Here is a 19,311-nt window from a genome sequence, read left to right as displayed (position 1 = left end):
TCAGCTGTGCATTACACCATTATAGACTGAAAAAGTCCAAGGCACAGGAATAGCTCAAGCTCCTCAAACTGGTCGCTGCAGCAGACATCAGAACCACAGAAATGTTTTTTTTGTCTCAGTTCAACAGTCCTTCCACTCTACAGAAATTCATGTTGCAAAAAAACACAACAAAATATTGTACCTTTTAACCATATTTAGAATTGTCTTCTAGATTTCATATTAGCAAAATATCTGGGGTTAATTACTTCCCCAATTAATTCTATATACATTTTTCCCACAGTTTTTTTTTTATATTGTCATATTAAACTCTTAAATATTCTTAGCACCGACTGAAGCAACAACTAATGATGCCTTAAGGATTATTGAAGTGTCTGTAATCAAAACCTGAATGTTCTCTAGGACTTTAAAAACACTCTTCAAGCCTGAAAACAACTACAGTAACTCTCTGTAGCATGTCTGCTCTTGCATTAGATTGAAATGTGATAAATCATTATTTATAGGTGTATGTTACAGATACATTGCCAAAATGCAAATGTATTTCATACTTCAAGAAGGTATTCAGTTGCTCCTTGTTAAATTAAAAGTAATAATAAAAAACACAAAACAAAAACCAGCCTATCACTCCCAAACCCATTGCATTACTTTCAATGTTGGCTGAAGAAACTGTTTTCAGAGAGTTCACAGATAAACCTCTTAAGTAACGTTTAATTTAAAATAAACTTGAAAACAAAAGGTTATTTTGGAAATTTAAAACCAGTCTTCCTGAAAAACAAACCTATTATTTTCAGAAACTTAAAGCTCTGTCCATAGTTAACAATTTCAAAATTTAAATAACTTTTAAAAAAGGTTATAATAAGTGTGTCTGCCCTTATTGACTGCTAGCATGTACTGATTTTATCAACTAATACTCTATGGACATATACAATTCCATAGATTAATTCTTTTCAAGAGAGATCATTCTCATGGTTGAGAGAGCTACTTTATTACTCAGCTAATTTTAATGTCATTACTTTGTTCACTTTTACTAGGGAAGCAGTTTTCCAAATGCCAAAACTTGATTTCAAATCTCTGCAGTCAGACATTTCTTCTTCTCCTCTTGTTGGCACTCTTTCCTTTCCTTATGCTGTCAGCGTGCTTGGGAGCAAAATACTTGGCTGAGGAGAAGGCAAGATTTCAATTTCTGACAGCAGCACAGACTAACACTGCCTTTGGCCAAATAAAACATGTATCTTGACTGCAATCAAGATCAGTGTCTTATGCATCAAGTGTTGTTAATCACAAAATATAGGAATCAAGTGTAATTACACTAGGGATTCCAAGGTCATCAATTTGGACATCAGCAACTGAAAGGACTTTTGTAATAGTATCTCTCTCACATTACTGTATTTTATGTTGACTCTATGTTTAAAAACAATATAAATTTTGCATGCATAGCAGTGAACATTGACAACAATTGAACAAAAGAAGTCTTTTACACCACATTCTTTCCCTTATCTCAGGCCACCTTACTTATGGGAAAGAAAGCTCTGGGGTGAAATTTCCTTTTTATGGCTCTGCTGGAGCCACTATCTCCTTTCTTCATAAGTGGGTCTTGCAACAGATATGCTGGGTACAGGCCCACCTGGCTTACTCCATATCATGTGTCATCTGCAAGTTGCCATTCTCAGCAACCTCCCTCCCATACATGCAACCACCACCATATATACTGTTATTTCACTACTCTGTCTTTCTAGTTCTTCCACTCCTCTTTCCCTTCTACAGCTGCCAGAGACTGCTTAGAATGACAAAGAGCAACTGAAAGAAAAAGTGGTGAAGGTAGAAAGGGAATACTGCTGGGTTGCTGCCTCAAATGTGTTTTTGTGTGTTTCAATTCAACATGAGTGCTAAAATAACAGCATTTTTATATTTTACAAGTTTCCTGTGAAAACATGGAACAAAGCAAATTATCTTGCTAAGCTTGAAGACCATGTTTCATGCTTCTTCTTAAACACATTTTTATAATTTACAATTCATTCTGACTATTGATGCAAATGAAACAATGTAGCGTTTTAGTTCATGACACTCCAAATATTCTTAGCATCGCTTATGCATAAGGTATCACCATTAACAAAAGGTAAAAATGTTACTGTACTTTTTTACCTCTCATTTGTCTCTCCTTTCCTAGAGCTTTGCCTTCTCAGATTTTTAGCTATAAGAGAGCTATTGTAATCTGGCTGAGAGTACAACAAGATATGTGTTATACATAAACATAAGAAATAATAAAAACATTACATACTTGACTATCCACTGACTACACATACTGAAGCACATGCAGAAAAAATAGACCTAACCAATGCTGAAACAGAAATAGCATCCAAAACTCTCAGGCTACTATGATCTTTAGGTACAGTGGCTAGGGTAAAAAAAGGCACACAGAGCAACAGCCACACAGTATTTCTCCATTTGGGACTTTATCTTAAACCTTTCTAAAGGCATTGGGACAGAGAATGTACTTTGACATAGCACTACATAAAGAAAACAAGTGGCTCCTGCATTCAGCTCTTTGGCACATAAATCACAGCAGCAGCAATACTGTTCAAGGGACAGGCACATTCAAAGGACTGTCCATTTATCTAATGCTAAATTGCTTCAGGCAAAAATTTGCTGTCAACAAATGTCAAGTTTATAGGAAACAAAAAAACCCAAACAAAAATACTCACAGCTTTGGTTTGGCAAGCACAGGTGGTGGCTCCTTTGTGGGTGAAAGCAAGACAGCTGGAGATGGGATGGATTTATCACTGTTTGGCTTGCTGTTAATCATTCCATTTACTCCATGAAGAGGATGAATGCCATTTGATTTTTCCTCAGATGAATTCAGCTGTTGTTGAAGGTCTATCACACCAGGTCTCAACTCAGTGTTGTTAGCTGGGTGGGTATCTGTATGTTTCTTAGAAGGAAGCTCAAGGGAGCTAATTTCAACTGGAGGAAGTGGTGAGAAATGATGGAAATCATCACTAGAGCATTCCAAGTTGGCTAAAAGAAATCAAAAAGAATGTCTCTTCAACAAGTCATAAACAAAGTACATGGTAAATACAAGGTGTATTTTCAGTTTTTTAAAGGTGAAATACCACTGGTTTTATGAAGGTATTTTTCTAGTCCTATTGATAATTCATGCTGAATTAGATAGATGGATGGCTATTCATTTTCTGAGTTTGCCCCACGTAAAAGGCATAACTAGAAACCTTGCGGATCTCTCTAAATCTATTTCAGGAATCGAGGTACTAACTGACATTGGCAAGTATGAGCAACAGCAGCTAAATCAGGACTTCCTCTTCCTGCAATTTCAGGATCACTGAGGAACAAATAATTTTGAAATGCTGAAGAATACATGTATACATGGCAAGTTTGCAATGGCAGCTGGGTTAGTGTATCCCATGACAATATATATGGAAACATATCAAAAAACTAAACATACCATATCACAATGTTTTACTTTACAGAAGTCTACCTTTAGTAGCATCATTTCATCTCTTCAATTTTGCCTCTGCTGCTATCTAGTCTTGAACCCTAAACACCCAGGCCTGTGGCAGAACTTTAAAAATGTATTTCACATTAATAAAAGTATTAAACCAGGAAATGAACATAAGAAACATTCATTTTGCTTTATGTGAAAGCACTGAGTTTGACAAACCCCATGTCTTTCAGTAGCCATTTTCCACAAAGAAAACAGACTGATAACCTCACAGGTAAATTAATTATGTAAGATCTATGACTAAAAGCTCCTCTTTCTCTTTGTCACATACCTGAGCAGACAGTTAGCTGTGCACTGCTTGTTACTGAACCATGTTCATTTGTTGCTGTGCAGGTGAAAATTCCAGAATCTTCAGGAAAAGTTTCTGCTATTACAAGTGTACATATCTCTTCTGTAAATAAACAGAAAAATAAAGTGCATCACCAACTATTTAAAGTACCAGGTAGTATTTTTTGCACTGTATGTTAAAAGGACACCAGCTGCAGGAAGAACTTCCAACATAAATGACTTTAAGGAAAATCACTTCACATCTGAAAGAAGTAAATTCATCAAGCTAAGTTTTCCAAACTGGCTTGAACAGTAATTTTGCAGCTACAAGTCTGTGCAATCATTTTATACACTCAATGGTTTTTTAATGCAGGATAGTACTAATTAACACAAATGAATGTAGTGGTTTCCAGAAAAAATTCTTTGCAAGCTCTTTTTGTGTCTCTATATAGTACCATCAGTACAAATGTCACACGATTAATTTCTTTCTTTCTCTCTCTGAATTATTTTTCTGTATTTAATGCAACATTCAGATCAAATCCCATTCCCAGTAAAACTAGAAAACATTTTATCATCACTTCCAATTAGCTATTCTGTATATACTAGCCAGAATTAAAAACTCCAGATGCATAAATATTCCCCTTATGCAGAGTTTGGGAAATCTGTCTCTGTCAGCACAGCACTGAGAATGGATACATTAAAAATGTAACAAAAACCAGTATCCCCAAAAACCCTTCAGAATGCTGTGCCAGACATATTCTTTAGATGTTTTAAATTTGTTCATTCTACTTTAGTAAGCCATGGTACATGCTTTGATTATATCAGGGCTTCTGTCAGAAAACTTGTGCAAAGGATATTAGTTTGGGTCTTAGAGTAATTTTTACTAAATCCATTTTATCCATTTACAATGGGCATACTTAACTGTTTAGGCATATTTTTTTCAGTTTCTTCAAAGAAGTAATTTTCTTTTATCTCTGCTTGTAATGGTACTCTGTTTTATTTAAAGCTGTCTCAGTACAGATTATTTAAATAATCCTACTATTTACACAACATACAGATACAATTTTATACCTGGACAATGCTACATAGCATGTCTCCTTAATTAAGTCAGAGTTTCTTTTGTTTATGATGATTTTTTAGTCTCAAAACCAAAGCAGAGAAGTTTTATAACATTAAGTTTAATTAAAAAAAAAAAAGAAAAATGCATTTTGCCATTTGGACACACACACAATCCCATATATTATCTCAAAATCAGCTAATAAAAGCATACTGTAAAATGAGGAAAAGCACTTTAGAATCTAATAACTTCCATATGAAAATTATTCTGTAGAAGAGGTTCAGTAAGGTCAACTTCACTTCTTATAGTTCAAATAAGGAAAACATTTTCAAATAGTGTTTTGTTTAGTTCAAATAGTGTTTTGTTTTGTTTTTTTTCCCTGTGGAATGTCAGACCACTGTCTCATTTAGACAGTTAACAAAAAAGTTATGAATTTTTTCCAATTATAAATTACAATGTATCCAAAAACTTCCTGTACTGGAAATGGGCTAAAAATGAATGACTGACTAAATATTTGGCTCAGAGTTGGTTTTCAGACAGCAGAACATGCCTTTTTTTTGGCAACACAAACCAGTCATTCTCTGTAGCTGCAAGAGTCATGTCTGGTAATACTGTAGCACGTTGGATCTTATCTAACACAGATGAAGATTAATGACTCATGAAAGGTCTTATCAGGAAAGTAATGGGTAACACAAGCTAGTTTTTGAACTACTGAGATCAGCTTTTTTTCGAGCCTTGGTGTGTCATAAGCAGTTGAAGCTGTATTGTTAACCACACGTGCGTACTCCTGGACTGAACTGACCCTGGGGATGTAATTTTACACAGGCAGCATTCTAGTTTCCTGTTCATTTAACAGCAGAATGCTGGAAGCTGGCTATTTCAGAACTGCAAAAGAAGATGACTCCACCAGGCTGAGAACTTTTCTCTGAATGATGGCAAAGACACTGTGAAACATAGCAACCCGCAGAACCCCTATTTTTCAAACAGCAGAGCTAATTAATGCGTAACATTCTTCCAGATTTTTAGGTGTGTAAAATGATCACATAAGAGCTGATCTTCACCCTTCAGTGACAAAAGAATTCTAATGGATTCTACAATGATGTGCTTTGTTTACTGAGGAGGTATGTTGTAAAATTATATATGGTAGATTGCAGCGATCTTTGTAAAAAAAATTTTAAAGTAAATTAATGATGACAATAATCAGAGATTAAAATTTAGTCTTTTCAACTAGATGAACAAACTGCAACATGTTTGTGATCAATCATAAGAAAACTGGCTAAACTGAAAACATGAAAATCCTAAGAACAAATCAAAGGCAGCATGGGCAAAAAGCATGTGTGAACAACACGCTGCCATCTTCTTTATCAATTTTCCTCCTCCAAGCCAAGAATCACTCACCTCCAGGTCCCTGCTAAAAGGCTTACTACTGTGGAACACAGAAATGAAATACTAATTTGGCAAAAGAAAGGTTCTTTCAAGATTTCCATAACACACTCTGGATATCCTCAGCCTTCTGAGTATTTTTCTACCTTTACATCCTGTCTTACATAACTATTTTACTTTCTGGTACTACGCACTAAGCAGAATCGGAAGATTTGAGGGAAATAATGTCTGTTCTACTTCCCGGTGATCATCAGCTGACAAGTAACTTCATCACAGAAATGTGTTCCAGAAAGCAGCTCTGAAATGCTGTTCTCAGGGCCTTAAAACATATTTAACACTTGACTAAATGAATACAAAAGCATTTTGTTCACTGAAACATGTAAAATGCTTAGGCATGCAAGTACTTGACTGTTTTGTCAGTTATTTAGAAAGAAAGATTACATTTTACAGAGCAATTCTTTCCCTTTATGATTCATGAGTCCATTATGAAGAATAAACTTTGGTAAGAGAAAACTTGCATTTTAACAAATTTTATTAGTGGCAATGTGTTTACTACAAAATGTTTCTCTGTATTACATTAGAAGTAGAATAGTTCTTATATCTACAGCTTCATCTCTAATGTGACCATTAGCTTCCTCCACTGTAATGCACACACAGTTGGGGAAATAAATACAGTCCTTTGGTAGTAGCTGATCATTCCGATGCAATGAACAGAGCAATTTCCACAGCTGTAGGTTCAAAGCTGTAAATTTTCTGATACACAGAGACAGTGGGAAGTCACAGTTCTGGTTTCTTGATAAAAATCCAACAAAGCAGAATCCTGCCAACTTGCAGACACCTTGTGTCTTACCCTCCCTCATGTTCCACAAGTGCTTAACTCTAGTTTAACCCAGAGCAATAGGTCCACCAGGTTACTTCTCATCTAGGTATCTGTGCATCTTTTATATAAGGAGAATAGAGAAGCATGAAAATAGAGAAGAATATGCAGAGTAGCATAATATATGGTAGTATAGCAGACCTGTAGATGCCTTAGCTTGCAATAAAATAACAAAAAAATGTATTCAATTTACCTGTTTCTGATGATCACCATCGCATATACCTTTGCCCAGTCAGACAGCAGTTCTGGCTTATTTAATAAGCTTTATATCACTCAAGGAATGCAGAATAAAGTTTTTAGAAGATGCACAAACTATGTTTGACGCTATCTCAAAAGATAAAAAAAGCACTTACAAAAGACTGATAAGAAACCTCAACAACAGCAAATGTGATTTTGAGCAATAAATTGCAGTTTTAAGGTGGAGAGCCTAGGTTATATGGTATGTCATCTTTAACTAAAATGTTTGCTATCTGGCCAGATTTGGTACAATAAAAGGGAACACTGCTATGGCAAGAAAGACTTTAGCCCCTAAAACATTGTTCAGATTTGAGGAGAAATTAATCTATTTATCACTGTCAAGAAAAAGTTTATGCTAAAGCTTACCCTAAATCAATAATGATACTGTAGATGCCTAAACCACCTAGTTTGAAGTTAAATTAGGCACATACATCAAGGCTGGAATGAATGCATTCAGCAACATAGCTGCAAGTATTACTGCACTCTAAAAAGCTTTAAATGTTCACAATTGGAGAAGAATAACAGTATTTTTTTAAAAAATAATGTAGTACAAAACAGATCAGATGTTTACTTTGAATTTGGAAGCATCAACAAGCAAGTACAGTTGTAGCAGTCAGATTTAAGATGAGGTCACTGGCAGGAACAGAATTCTATGGGCATCTTGGGAGCACAGAGTACAACTGAAAATTTAATTGACAAGCAATAATATGTAAATTGATCAGATCACCTTAAATGAAAGGGACTTTCAGTCCATTTTCAGTATTTCTCTTAATCTGGCTTCTTGAGATATAGCTCAATAGAAGATTGCTCTCTCTAAGCCCTTGTTTTCTGCTCGGCAGGAAAGAAGGCCAATCCTTAGTTGTAGTTCTCTTGTTTTCACTAAAAAGTGCAAGGATCTAGCATACCTGCTAACCTAATAAAGCTTCTGTGTTTTGAATTTCATCATCTACCAGAAAGATGATTTTCTTGGTGCAGGGAAGCAGTAAGCATTCCTGTAACATTTGCCATATATTTTCAGTTTCAAACATTATATAGAAATAGAGGGGCATCTCTAGAGGAGTTACTTATTAGAGTGGAGACTCTGAAACAGAGCAGTTAAACAGGAAACAAGAAAGCACAATCCAAGAGAAGTGATGATTATCTTCTGAGATGTGTTTGGTGAACATACACAGTATTGTGCTTAGGAAAAAAAAGCATGTATATGTGGCAATTCCCTGGCAATTTAAGCAAAATTACTTCATACAGTTTTCTTCTTACATGATGTTAGACAATCGTTCTAATGTAATTCAATACAGTTTGTGGCTGTCTCCAGACAGCTGAGTAATGGTCAAAATATCAACAGCTGGCAAGTGATTCCATGGGATTTTTCATTCTCCGGCAGCCTGTTTTTGAAGGATTCAATCAGTATAAAGTCAAAATGTTCAAGAAAGAAGTACAGAACAGGTAATTTGACAAACTGTGATGTTGGCTTTAAGTAATCTGACTAGCTATTAATTCACAAAGCAGTCTGGAGGGATTTGCAATGCAAACTGATTTCTGTCTAGACAGAAAAAGGAGTGCAAAACACATTAGAGTAGATAGATTGCAACAAAAAAAAAAAAGTAGCCAAACCCCCTCTTTGCTTCTTAATTTCTTACCTGTGTGAGTTCATGGAATATTTTTCTTTTAAATCATTAGTACTGACCTATCAAAGGACAACCAATGTTACTGAGTTCTATAAAGTGTTTATTGATGGTTTATTGATGACAACCACCAACTAAAGTCACACTACAGCTTGTTACAATTTATGTAAAATTTCATGGATGTTTTACACTTGGAAAAATTTTCAGAAAACATGTCCATCTTTCAAAATTCTGAATACTCATCTAGCATATGCATGCTTCCCTACCAATCTTGCATATGTATTAACCATCTGCATTGAATAGCAATTATGTGTTTGCTCATGAAAAATTTCCTCTGAAGGCATTGTTTAGTCTGGCTTCTAAGAGCATGAATTACATCACAAACCAGTGCTCCATCTATTACACTTCTGATACCCATAACCAGCTTCTTGTTGAACAAATTGTAAGATTCTTCATGACATTCTAAAACCCAGTGTTACTTATTACCAGTGGTACTACTAATATACAAAACACTGCTTATTGTTTATGCCAAAAGGAAATATTCACACTTTTCCCAAACTTCATTTACATTCCCTTTTCATGCACAGTGTCAATCCCTACAAAAATAAGCCAGTAAATGTACTGTCATTAATTTCTGTAGTGTGTAAGACACCACATTATTTAAGATATTGTATTGTTTAATAGGGCTTAGTAGGAAAAGATCAGTGCACACATCTTTAGGAATAATATAGTGCTTAGCTCAATGAATCCAGGGAGAAAAAAGGTACCAAAATGAAATTCCTTCACAGGCAGAAAGCACAGGAAGGTGCTCATAAATATATATTGCAACATAATTACAAGCATGAAAAAAGAAATAGTCCAACAACAAACCAGACAGACTGCAGTTAGGCATTCACTACCGTTATGTCTATAAAGCTGCAACAATTCAGATACCAAACTGAGATGTCTTCCTACTCTTCTCTTGCCAAATCCCTTGAGAATATGAGATACCTCAACACTAAATAACTTTCCTGTACTTGAGAAGACTCAAGAAACGCACCTTTCATATAAGAATCCATTCCCTAGTACCCTTTAGAAGGTTTCTTCTCTCAGGGTCTGCAAGCTAGCCAGAAATGGGAAGGAGAATATTCAGCACTTTCAACATGATGATATGCAGGTATGTGAGAGGGCTGGCAAAGGGATGATCTCTTTGGACTCAGAATCTCACCTTCTATTTCCTATTTCAGGCTAAGTTATGAAAGCAAATTGATAGTTTTGTGAATGAATATCAACATTCTTCTTCCACAGCAATAACTGTCAGAGAGGCTGTACAATCCTTACAACTAATGATATGAAAATCTGTTGTTCATGGAAAAAAAAAATATTCTAGCAAGAAGTATAATGTATGGTTTCCTTGTACTCAGCTATTTACACAAAGGAAACCTTTTCTTTCTAGCAAAAAAAGTGCTTCTCCTTTCTACTAGATGCTGCTACATCCCTGCTCTAAAATCATCTAGCATTTTTCATTAGGTTTACTAAAGAGGGTGAAAGGGTAAAAAAAAAAAAAATACCAAAATTAAGCAAATATTCATGACCAAGTTTTGACAGAACAGTTAAGAGTTAATTGGTTATTAAAAACTCTAAGATTGGGTGGTAAATTCATACTTCTTAGAAACTTCTGCGTAAAATTTCACTCCTTCCAGATACCATCTATCATGTTAAAGGACAGCTTGAACACAGTTCAAGTGATTTTGCAGGAAAGAAGCTCCTAATAAGAACAAGCCAGATATACTAGGTATGATTCTCATAATGTTGGCAGATTAAATCTAGAAAAGATTTTGCTACTTTGACAGGAGAAATGTTCCTCTGAGAAGGGGAAAAAAAAAGTCAACCTATTGATCAGATTGTTTTTTCTTTTTAAGATATCAAGAAAACAGCTCAACTGGGAGACTTATTCTGTAATACATGTTACAGGAGAATGTTCTAAGAAAGATAAAGTATTAAACATATTTCAACACAAACCTATCATCCCTTATTTATTTTCATATCCAAAGACTTGATATAATATTGAAACACTCTTGAAACTGTTTTGTACCCTAACTTACAATATTTAAACCTTAAAGTTTGTGTTATGATTGTAAAGTACTAATAGTCCATTGCAGCACTTGTATATGTTTTAATTCCTCATTAGAGGTTAATTAGATTTTCCAATACTCTTCTTTCTTTCAAATGGCTCACATTTCAAGCCTCCACAAATCAAATCATTCTGTCACATGTATTCAGGGCATCAGCCAATACTAGAGCTGATGATGTTGTACACCATGATTAACAGTGTTAACTGATAGGACAGAGCGTGCACATGTGTGTGTGCAATTTATATGTATAACGGACACGAGGCAAAATAGGTATAAAACAATTTTGTGAAGTAGCGAGAAAATTAGTGAATAGCTGAGAAAGAAAATATTTTTCTCTCTTTCCTTCCTCTCATTTCCATAAAAATTAAAGGAAAGCTGCATTTTTTCCTAGTCTGTATCCTCATAGTCACAGTGCTACATTATAAATATCTCTCAGCTGCTGGGTCTATCCTGCCTTGTCAATTTAACTCCTCAGAGTTTAAAACATCTCCCCACTCCTAACATCGTTCAGAGATACTTCAGAAATACTCAGATCCTAGACAGAAAGCTTTTCTGGGTTTTTCAGTGTCATAATTAAAACTCTCTCTAAATTCAAAAATATTCAAGCACAACTGGCCACCCTCTTAAAGCAAAATAAGACTGTATTGCTGTCTTCTCTTCTCCATGTTTGATTTAGAAATATTAAAGAACATTCTCAGTCTTTTAGCATCCTCTTACTATTCAAGAATCTCCCCCAGTATATAATGATGTATAATGGGAAAGTGAAGCAGACAGAGAAAACCTGCAGCTGGGAAAACACTTTTTGCTTGTTGAAATCTAGGACTTTTATCTTGTGAATTGGCTAGAAAAATTCAGTCAGTGCCTCTTTTTTTTCTTTTTTTTTCAGGATCAGGTTTTACTTGTGTTTAAGACACATCACATGTGCCAAGCTGAATTGGTTAAACTACCACTTAGCGGTTGGGTGTTATGTAATTCTTATGAGCACTATTTGGGTAATGGAATTTCGTGGGACTTGTCCTTTTTCCCTCAGTAGCATGCAAACCATTTACTCTCCTTGCTGGTCTAAATGGAATTTACTGTTTAACTAATAAAGGAATTGATGTAAAGGACAGAGTACAGTATGGGAGGTGTGATAAAGCAGCATTGTCTTTAAGGGGGTTTCAATTTACCAATGTTCAGCAGAAACACTTTTCTATTTATGGCTTCAGTACAAACTCAAAGAGCTAGTGAATCAAGAGATTAGTTTTTCATATGATTCTTACCAGGTTCAGTTGCAGATCGTGGCTCTGCATATCACATCATATCATAAGGAGGGAAAACAAACAAGAAAAAATACATTAGAGATTGCATTAATAAGTATCAGTGTACTGAACAAACATATTATACTGAAATGCTGTAAATAAATAGAGAACCTATGCACACCTTTCAAAATCAGCGAGATTTAAATTGCTTGTCAGTAGCAGCAGTTCAGTTATTACTTCTAGCCATTAGCACTGAAATGGGAAGAGGAAAGGACTCTGTCCAAAATTGAATCCTGACAGACTAGTTTCATAATCTTTTTCCATCCTGTATTAAAAGCAGCTATTTCAGATTATTGCCTGAACTGGTTGTGGCTGAGTGCAGCTGTGCCAGATGTGCTAGAACTTCAATATGAACTGGAGTCAAAGGCAGCCAAGTGGGATGCCACAACTGGCATCACTAATGTGTTTTTCTCAATCGCTTTGGCAGCAGAGAGCAGGCCAAGCTGGCTTTCACTTGGCGTGGTGTTCAGTACGTCTGGAACTGACTGAGATGAAGACGGCCAGAATCTCTTGTTGCTAGCCAGGCTAGAAACAAGGAGAGCAGTTAATTGCAATGTTAAACCCAATGCTAGTGTCCAATGGGACCACAGGTGAAGATTGTAATGGCAATACCTTTAAATTGTTGATTTGAGTTGCATGTTATAGGAATTACTATACCAGGAACAACATGAAACAATTGAGGAGAAGCCCTCACAAGAAACAGTGCAAGGGCAGTGATGACCTGGCCTGGGCTGGCTTTGGTGCTCAGTAAGCTCATGCAACACACCACTTCTCCTGTCCTGAGCACCTTTGTAACAGATGGAGCCCAAAGACGTGGACTAGCTGAACTCAAAGTAGATTTTGTGAAATTTTATGGGGATAGACTAAGGGAATGTGTATTAGACCAGAGGATGAGAAGTGGTGGTTCATGAGGATCTCTTGGCTAGTGTGGGACCTGAGCATGACATAAATGGTATGGAATAAAAGGGTGGAGAATGTCCTAGTTTTAAGTGGGATAGAGCTAATTTTCTTCACAGTAGCTGGTATTGGGCTGTGTTTAAGATTTGTGCTTAAAATAGTGTTGGTAATTGCTGTTTTTTTATAAAGGCCTTTTCTGCTACTTGTATCTTGCTGATAGTGAGGAGGGTGGGGACGCACAAAGAACTGGGAGGGAACACAGTCAGGGCAACCAAACTGCACTGATCAAAGTGATATTCCATACCATGTGACATCATGCTCAGCATATAGATCTGGGTGAAGAAGGAGAAAGGGGTAACATTCAGTGTTGGAGCGTCTGTCTTCCCAAGCAACTTACAGTTAACAGAACCTTTCTTTCCTCAGAAACACCTGCCTGCCCATTGAAAGGGGTGAAAAGATTGCTTGTTTTGCTTTGCTTCTGAGACTTTTGCTTTCCCTATTGAACTGTATCTCAACCCATGAGTTTTCTCACTCTTACTTTTCCAATTCATTTCCACAGCACACTAGGGGAGAGTGAATGAGGACGTGTGTGGTCCTCAACTGCTGGCCAAAGTTAAACCATGACATTGCCTTACTTTTTTGGAGAATTCTGAAGTCTGGAGAATCTTGAATTTCAATGCCCTGTCGAAACCACTTAACATGAATGGGAGGTGGTCCTCTGACCCTGCATTCTAGTACCACGACTTGTCCTTCAGATGCTGTGGCATTTTGTAGCTCCTGAAATATAAACATCAAAATTCAAATAAACCAGGAGCACTTTACATTCTTAAAAATAGTCTTCCCTTTGTAATTCAACTTTATTGTGTCATTACATTTTTGCAGTAGAGATTTTCTTCCATTATGATTGTATTTAATACATCTATATAGTTATAAATGAATGAATAGGTTATTTACAAATACATTGTTAAAAAGACCAAATATGAGAAAAGTGCAGAAGAGTATTTAATTCCTCAACACAAGCAGATCACTGCAGTTTGAGCTTTCTGTTTTTATTCTTCTTCCACAAACTGAAATGAAAATTCAGGAACCAACTACACATTGACTGACTTAATCCAGAGACAGTGGCTGAGCTGACTTTGGGTTCAGCTCTAGAAAGTGGAGCTGCTTTTCATCTCAGCCATATATAACAAACCAATCAATTTTAGATGACACAAATACAATTAGTATATATTAACTAGTGTATGGATAGCTTCTGAGACAGTATTTTGGATGTAATAAATCCTTTTACATATATGAAAAATTTTGGAAAAGTCTAGATCTTTAATGAAGAGCTGCAGTGAGAGAGAAACACAATATTTTAAGTAACGAAACTGACAGATGATAGCCACTATTTTTACCTTTGTTATCTATCTTAATATAAATATCTTAATATTATAAACCAAAGAGTCTTTTTCACTCTGTAGAGGCTGTCTTATTTAATTTGCAATTAAATCAATTTACTGCCAAGAGAAGTGGTTGAGCCACCATCCATGGAGGTATTTAAAAGCCACGTAGATGTGTAACTTTGTGGCACTTACTAACATTGTTTAACAGTGGGCTTGGTCATGCTGGGTTAATGGGTGGGCTTGTTGATCCTAAAGGTCATTTCCAACCTAACAGTTCTATGATTTTTACCTTACAATTCTTTTTCTAAATCAGAGTTAAAAAGCCTGTGTTATTTGTTCTTATGAGTAGATAAATGATTGTGAATGAGGCTTTGTCAAGACTATTATATGTAATTGGTGCTTATACCTTGCTATATTTTACAAAGATTTATCAATGGAGAACAGTCATGGGCATAAGACAAACTCATACAGAATATAATTTAATCTCACTAGTAGAATGCATAAGAAATTAATTGTTGCAGTGGAAAACTATTTTCTTAGGAAGTCATTGATACTGAAAAATTGAACATGATCAAACTTTCCTGCATTAGGATACATAATTTTGGTATTTTCTTTCAGACTATAAGAGTATGATATAAAAAATCATGATGGATAAAACATACCTTTGTAAAAATAGGTGCAGAATAGATAGGCTTGGGTCCATCCAGATGGTGCAGGTATGAAGTAGGGCTTTGAACCTGCAGAGCAATGCAACAATGGTATAAAACGGAAACTACACTAGTTTCAATGACATTGCCCCTGCACATATGCAAAAATGCAAACTCTCACATGTGCAGTCTTATGGTGTTCTCTTTCTACCATACTTCTTGGGAGACATCAATATTTTACATCTGTCATATTTCTGAAATCAAAATGCAAGCTTTGAAGGCTTCTATACTTCCAATGAGAATTTTTTATCCAATTGTCTTTGCCTAAAGGTATCTTGAGAATTTGACTCCTGTTAATACATTCAAGTGAATCCTTTGCACTGAAGCATTTTTGTTTCTCCTGCTACTACATCACTTCACTGATGCACTGATAAATAAATCCAGGTACCTAAAAGCTTATCAAGGTTAGCCTAAGAAAGAGAAAAGAATCGTGTGCAGGCTAACAGATATATTAATTTTGTTTGTATTTTATGATTTACATGTAAACTCTAAGTTAGCCACAGTGGCATTAAAGACTTAGTACAAATCAATGAACAACAATTTTCTCTATGTAACATCTAGATAGTAAAATTAATTTTTCTCTAAAAGGGAATATTAATATTAAATCAATATTAAATCAATATTAAATTTAACAACAAAATTTAAAACTTTTGCTAAAAAATATTACAGGCTTTCATTTGCAGTATATTCTTTTGGGATTGAACAAGTCACTCTTAAGTGATAAATTCCATAATATTCATCATCCTCAGATCTGTCTGCTGCTCAAATGCTGTGTAATATACACATTATGTAAGAATCCATATGTATACTTACTTTTATGTCCCATTCAGTGGGTACTTAATTTTTAAAAATCATTACTCTTAATATAGAAATATAAGTTTATAGTTTAACAAAGCAATTCCTCAAAATTACAGAGCTTTTGAGCTCTGTCAAGATTCTTACAAATCTTGGAAGAAAATCTGAAACACTTTTACTAATTTAAAAACTGGTGTCTAAAATACCTGCTGACTGGGCACAGAGATGGGTTGAATTACAGCTGTGGTCACTCCTGATTTTGGTGTAGAAGACCCTATTGTCAAGGAAACAGAAGTGGTTTTCTTTTGGGCCCTGAAAAATAAAAACCCAGGAAGAGCTTTATAGGATCTAAAATGAGAATGTGTTAGTTTTTAATATGTAAGCCACCTTGTACTTTCTACATATTTAGATATGTCTTTATCAATTGAAATGATCAACATGAATGATGAAGATCAAGATGGAGAGATGAAGCTTGAGTAGAACACAACCTTTGGTTAATTTACTCTTCCTCACACAATAAAAAGTGCTGATTTAAGATAAAAGTAAAATGTATTTTGTTTCTTTAATTGTAGTCCCCTACATATTTCTTTAGAGGCACTGGACTGGGCGACTACAAATGAAAATTTGGTTAACTTGAACTTAATTGTGAATATGAAAAGTTGGTATCAAGAAATATGTTGTCAGGGTAAGGCCAGCCTTCTCTGGCAGAACAAGCAAATTAATACAATTTACAATAATAATACTACATATTTATATCACATGACAGAAATGGAAAACACAAGACATACTCAAGCGTACCCCAGATGCTTATCCAGACTGTAAAGCTACCAAAGATTTTCCAGTATCCCATATTAAGAACATTTACACAATATTGGTACCTCTTTACACACTTACTGTGGCATAGCTCCAGATTTTAATTTGAAAATTAAACTTTCAGTCTCTGAATCTGTAGAACTGGCACCTGGAAAATAAAGTTTTTTCAATAATCTCATATATTTTTATTGATTTATTCAATGTTTAAATTTGAAAGAAAAAACTATGATAATTTTGCATTTCACTTCAAGAATTGAGAACTCTGTAACAAAATACAGCAGTTTTTTTATCTGATAAAGATTGTAACTATGTACTTTGGACAGTTACAGAAATCATAACCATGCCAATTTAATTGCACACTGCATTCCCTGGGCTCCTAGCTGTCTCCCTTCATATTGAAACAAATATGGCCAAGACAGAAAAAATAAAAATGCTGAGTACCATTGCTCTACTGAAAACGTATAATTTTATTTACTTAAATTTTAAATTTGAAGGTTAAGCAAACATATGGCTTATACATAGATAACAAATCTTCAAACTCAAGCAAGAGCAACGCAGTACACCAAGACATTTTCAGACTAAACTTGCTGCCCGTGATATCCACATTTCAGACTATTTACATTAACCTACACATAACATTTATGTACTGCTATTTCTTGCCAGTGGAAGTCTTGATATAATGTATGTGTTTGGCAATACCCTGAGCTTACTTAAGAAAAAAATATGAAAGCGTTTATTCCCTTTGCCTAGTTTTCCCTAACAACAGATACTTCACTCATTTATTCTAGACATTTATGCAGTCCATATTATTCCTCAAGGAATTTGTGCATACATATGGATAGCTGTATGTTTAATACAAACCATAAGCATTTCATAATCAATATGCATAGTCTAGCATAGATGGATTCCAATGAAACAATGCTGGGACTGAAATACCCAAGTACCCTAATGATTTACAAAGTTTATGCTATAAAAAAGTCAAAGCAATAAGTAGCACAGAACAGATGAGAAGAGAGAAGTACATGTCCAGTCATCAAAGTGGGTCTACATGAAAGGATTTCTTAAGAAAACAGAACAACCAGGTCTTGCATGGCTGGGCCTGCTGCACAAAAGAAAGTATGACACATCGGTATCATCAAGTCTATTAACGTACAAAGCAATGCTTGTGTGTCAATCTGCTTTCCTTAAAAATGACAGGGCAGGAGCCTAATGACTTGGACAAGTCTCTCTCTTTCAAAGTAACATTATAAAACTTCAAGACAGGACTTCTATATAGCAAGACCGGCAGATGTCAAAGAATTAATGGTTTTATTCACAGCATCTCTCTACCTAGTTGTTTCATCTTTTACTTTTGCTTCTCTCCTTATAACTTCACATAGCAATATATATTTGTACTATACCTGAGTATTTCTGAAATCATGATTATTTCTGTAAAGAAAACCCTTATTAGAATCTCTAAGATTCAGAAAATTCTTGGAAATTTTGCTGTTATATCCCAATGGGGCATTAAAAATTTCTGAGAATAAAGAACATTATGAAAGAAATCCTACAAAGGTACATTTGTTATGATTAGCTAATTAAAAGTGAAAAGTTTTTTATCTTGTTAACCAAAAGCTATTTAATAATTTTGATGTGTCATTATTCAGATTTCTCATTACTATTTTTTATGTTAATTTATTTTATGCTTTCAAGTGACCATTTAAATTAATTTTAATGAGTTACAAAACTAGTAAAAGAATACATAGTACCCAATTTTTTGGGACATGTATTAATTAAATGAAAATCAGTATTCAGTTAAGATAATCTTGCCTGAAAAACAATTCTCTGCTAAAAATAAATTAATAATTTTGCTCATTGGTCATTATTTTTGGCAATAATATATCGTTCACATTTTTTTGTAAAAATTTGTTTCAATTTGGCATTTATTTTTGCTCAATAATGGTTACTATTAACTTTTCTCAGAGAAAACAATACTTGAGTTATGACTAATTTTGCAGTCAGGAAATATTTTGACAATAATGAGCAGTTGTTTCTGGACAAAACCATTATGACTGACTTTAATCTGACTTGAAATCAGTATACCAAAGATAATGGATTATAGTACATTTACACATGACTAAAGACTCATTTGGGGCAGCCACATAATTTTGCACAGAGAGGCAGCTCAAAACTGATCAAATCTTTAACTAGTGATTTACAGAGGTACTGCTTAAAAGCTAATGATATTCCCTCTATTTCATTCTTTTTCTTTTCTACCCTAAATAAATAGCAATCTACTCAGTAATTCCTGATACATTCCTTGGAATACCTGAATTAATATGATGTGATATCAAAAATGCCTTGTG

The 19,311-nt window shown here is 34.8% G+C and overlaps 1 protein-coding gene across 4 annotated transcripts in view; it reads right to left on the bottom strand.

Annotated features, from left to right (window-relative positions):
• The window catches only part of PALLD (palladin, cytoskeletal associated protein), a 185,572-nt gene that overhangs the window by 102,322 nt on the left and 63,939 nt on the right, over positions 1-19,311 (bottom strand). For all 4 annotated transcript variants that reach the window (XM_015625025.1, XM_015625027.1, XM_015625026.1 and 1 more), the window contains 7 exons: positions 17,048-17,114; positions 16,360-16,465; positions 15,314-15,388; positions 13,902-14,043; positions 12,331-12,354; positions 3,783-3,902; positions 2,700-3,012 (listed from right to left, as the gene is read on the bottom strand). In XM_015625025.1, coding sequence (XP_015480511.1) covers positions 2,700-3,012; positions 3,783-3,902; positions 12,331-12,354; positions 13,902-14,043; positions 15,314-15,388; positions 16,360-16,465; positions 17,048-17,114 — 847 coding nt within the window. The remainder of the gene's footprint in view (positions 1-2,699; positions 3,013-3,782; positions 3,903-12,330; positions 12,355-13,901; positions 14,044-15,313; positions 15,389-16,359; positions 16,466-17,047; positions 17,115-19,311) is intronic.

Source organism: Parus major, chromosome 4 (genome assembly GCF_001522545.3).
Source record: "Parus major isolate Abel chromosome 4, Parus_major1.1, whole genome shotgun sequence".
Lineage (NCBI taxonomy): Eukaryota > Metazoa > Chordata > Aves > Passeriformes > Paridae > Parus > Parus major.
Note: the sequence above shows the minus strand (reverse complement) of the source record. Positions and strands in the feature narration are given on the sequence as shown.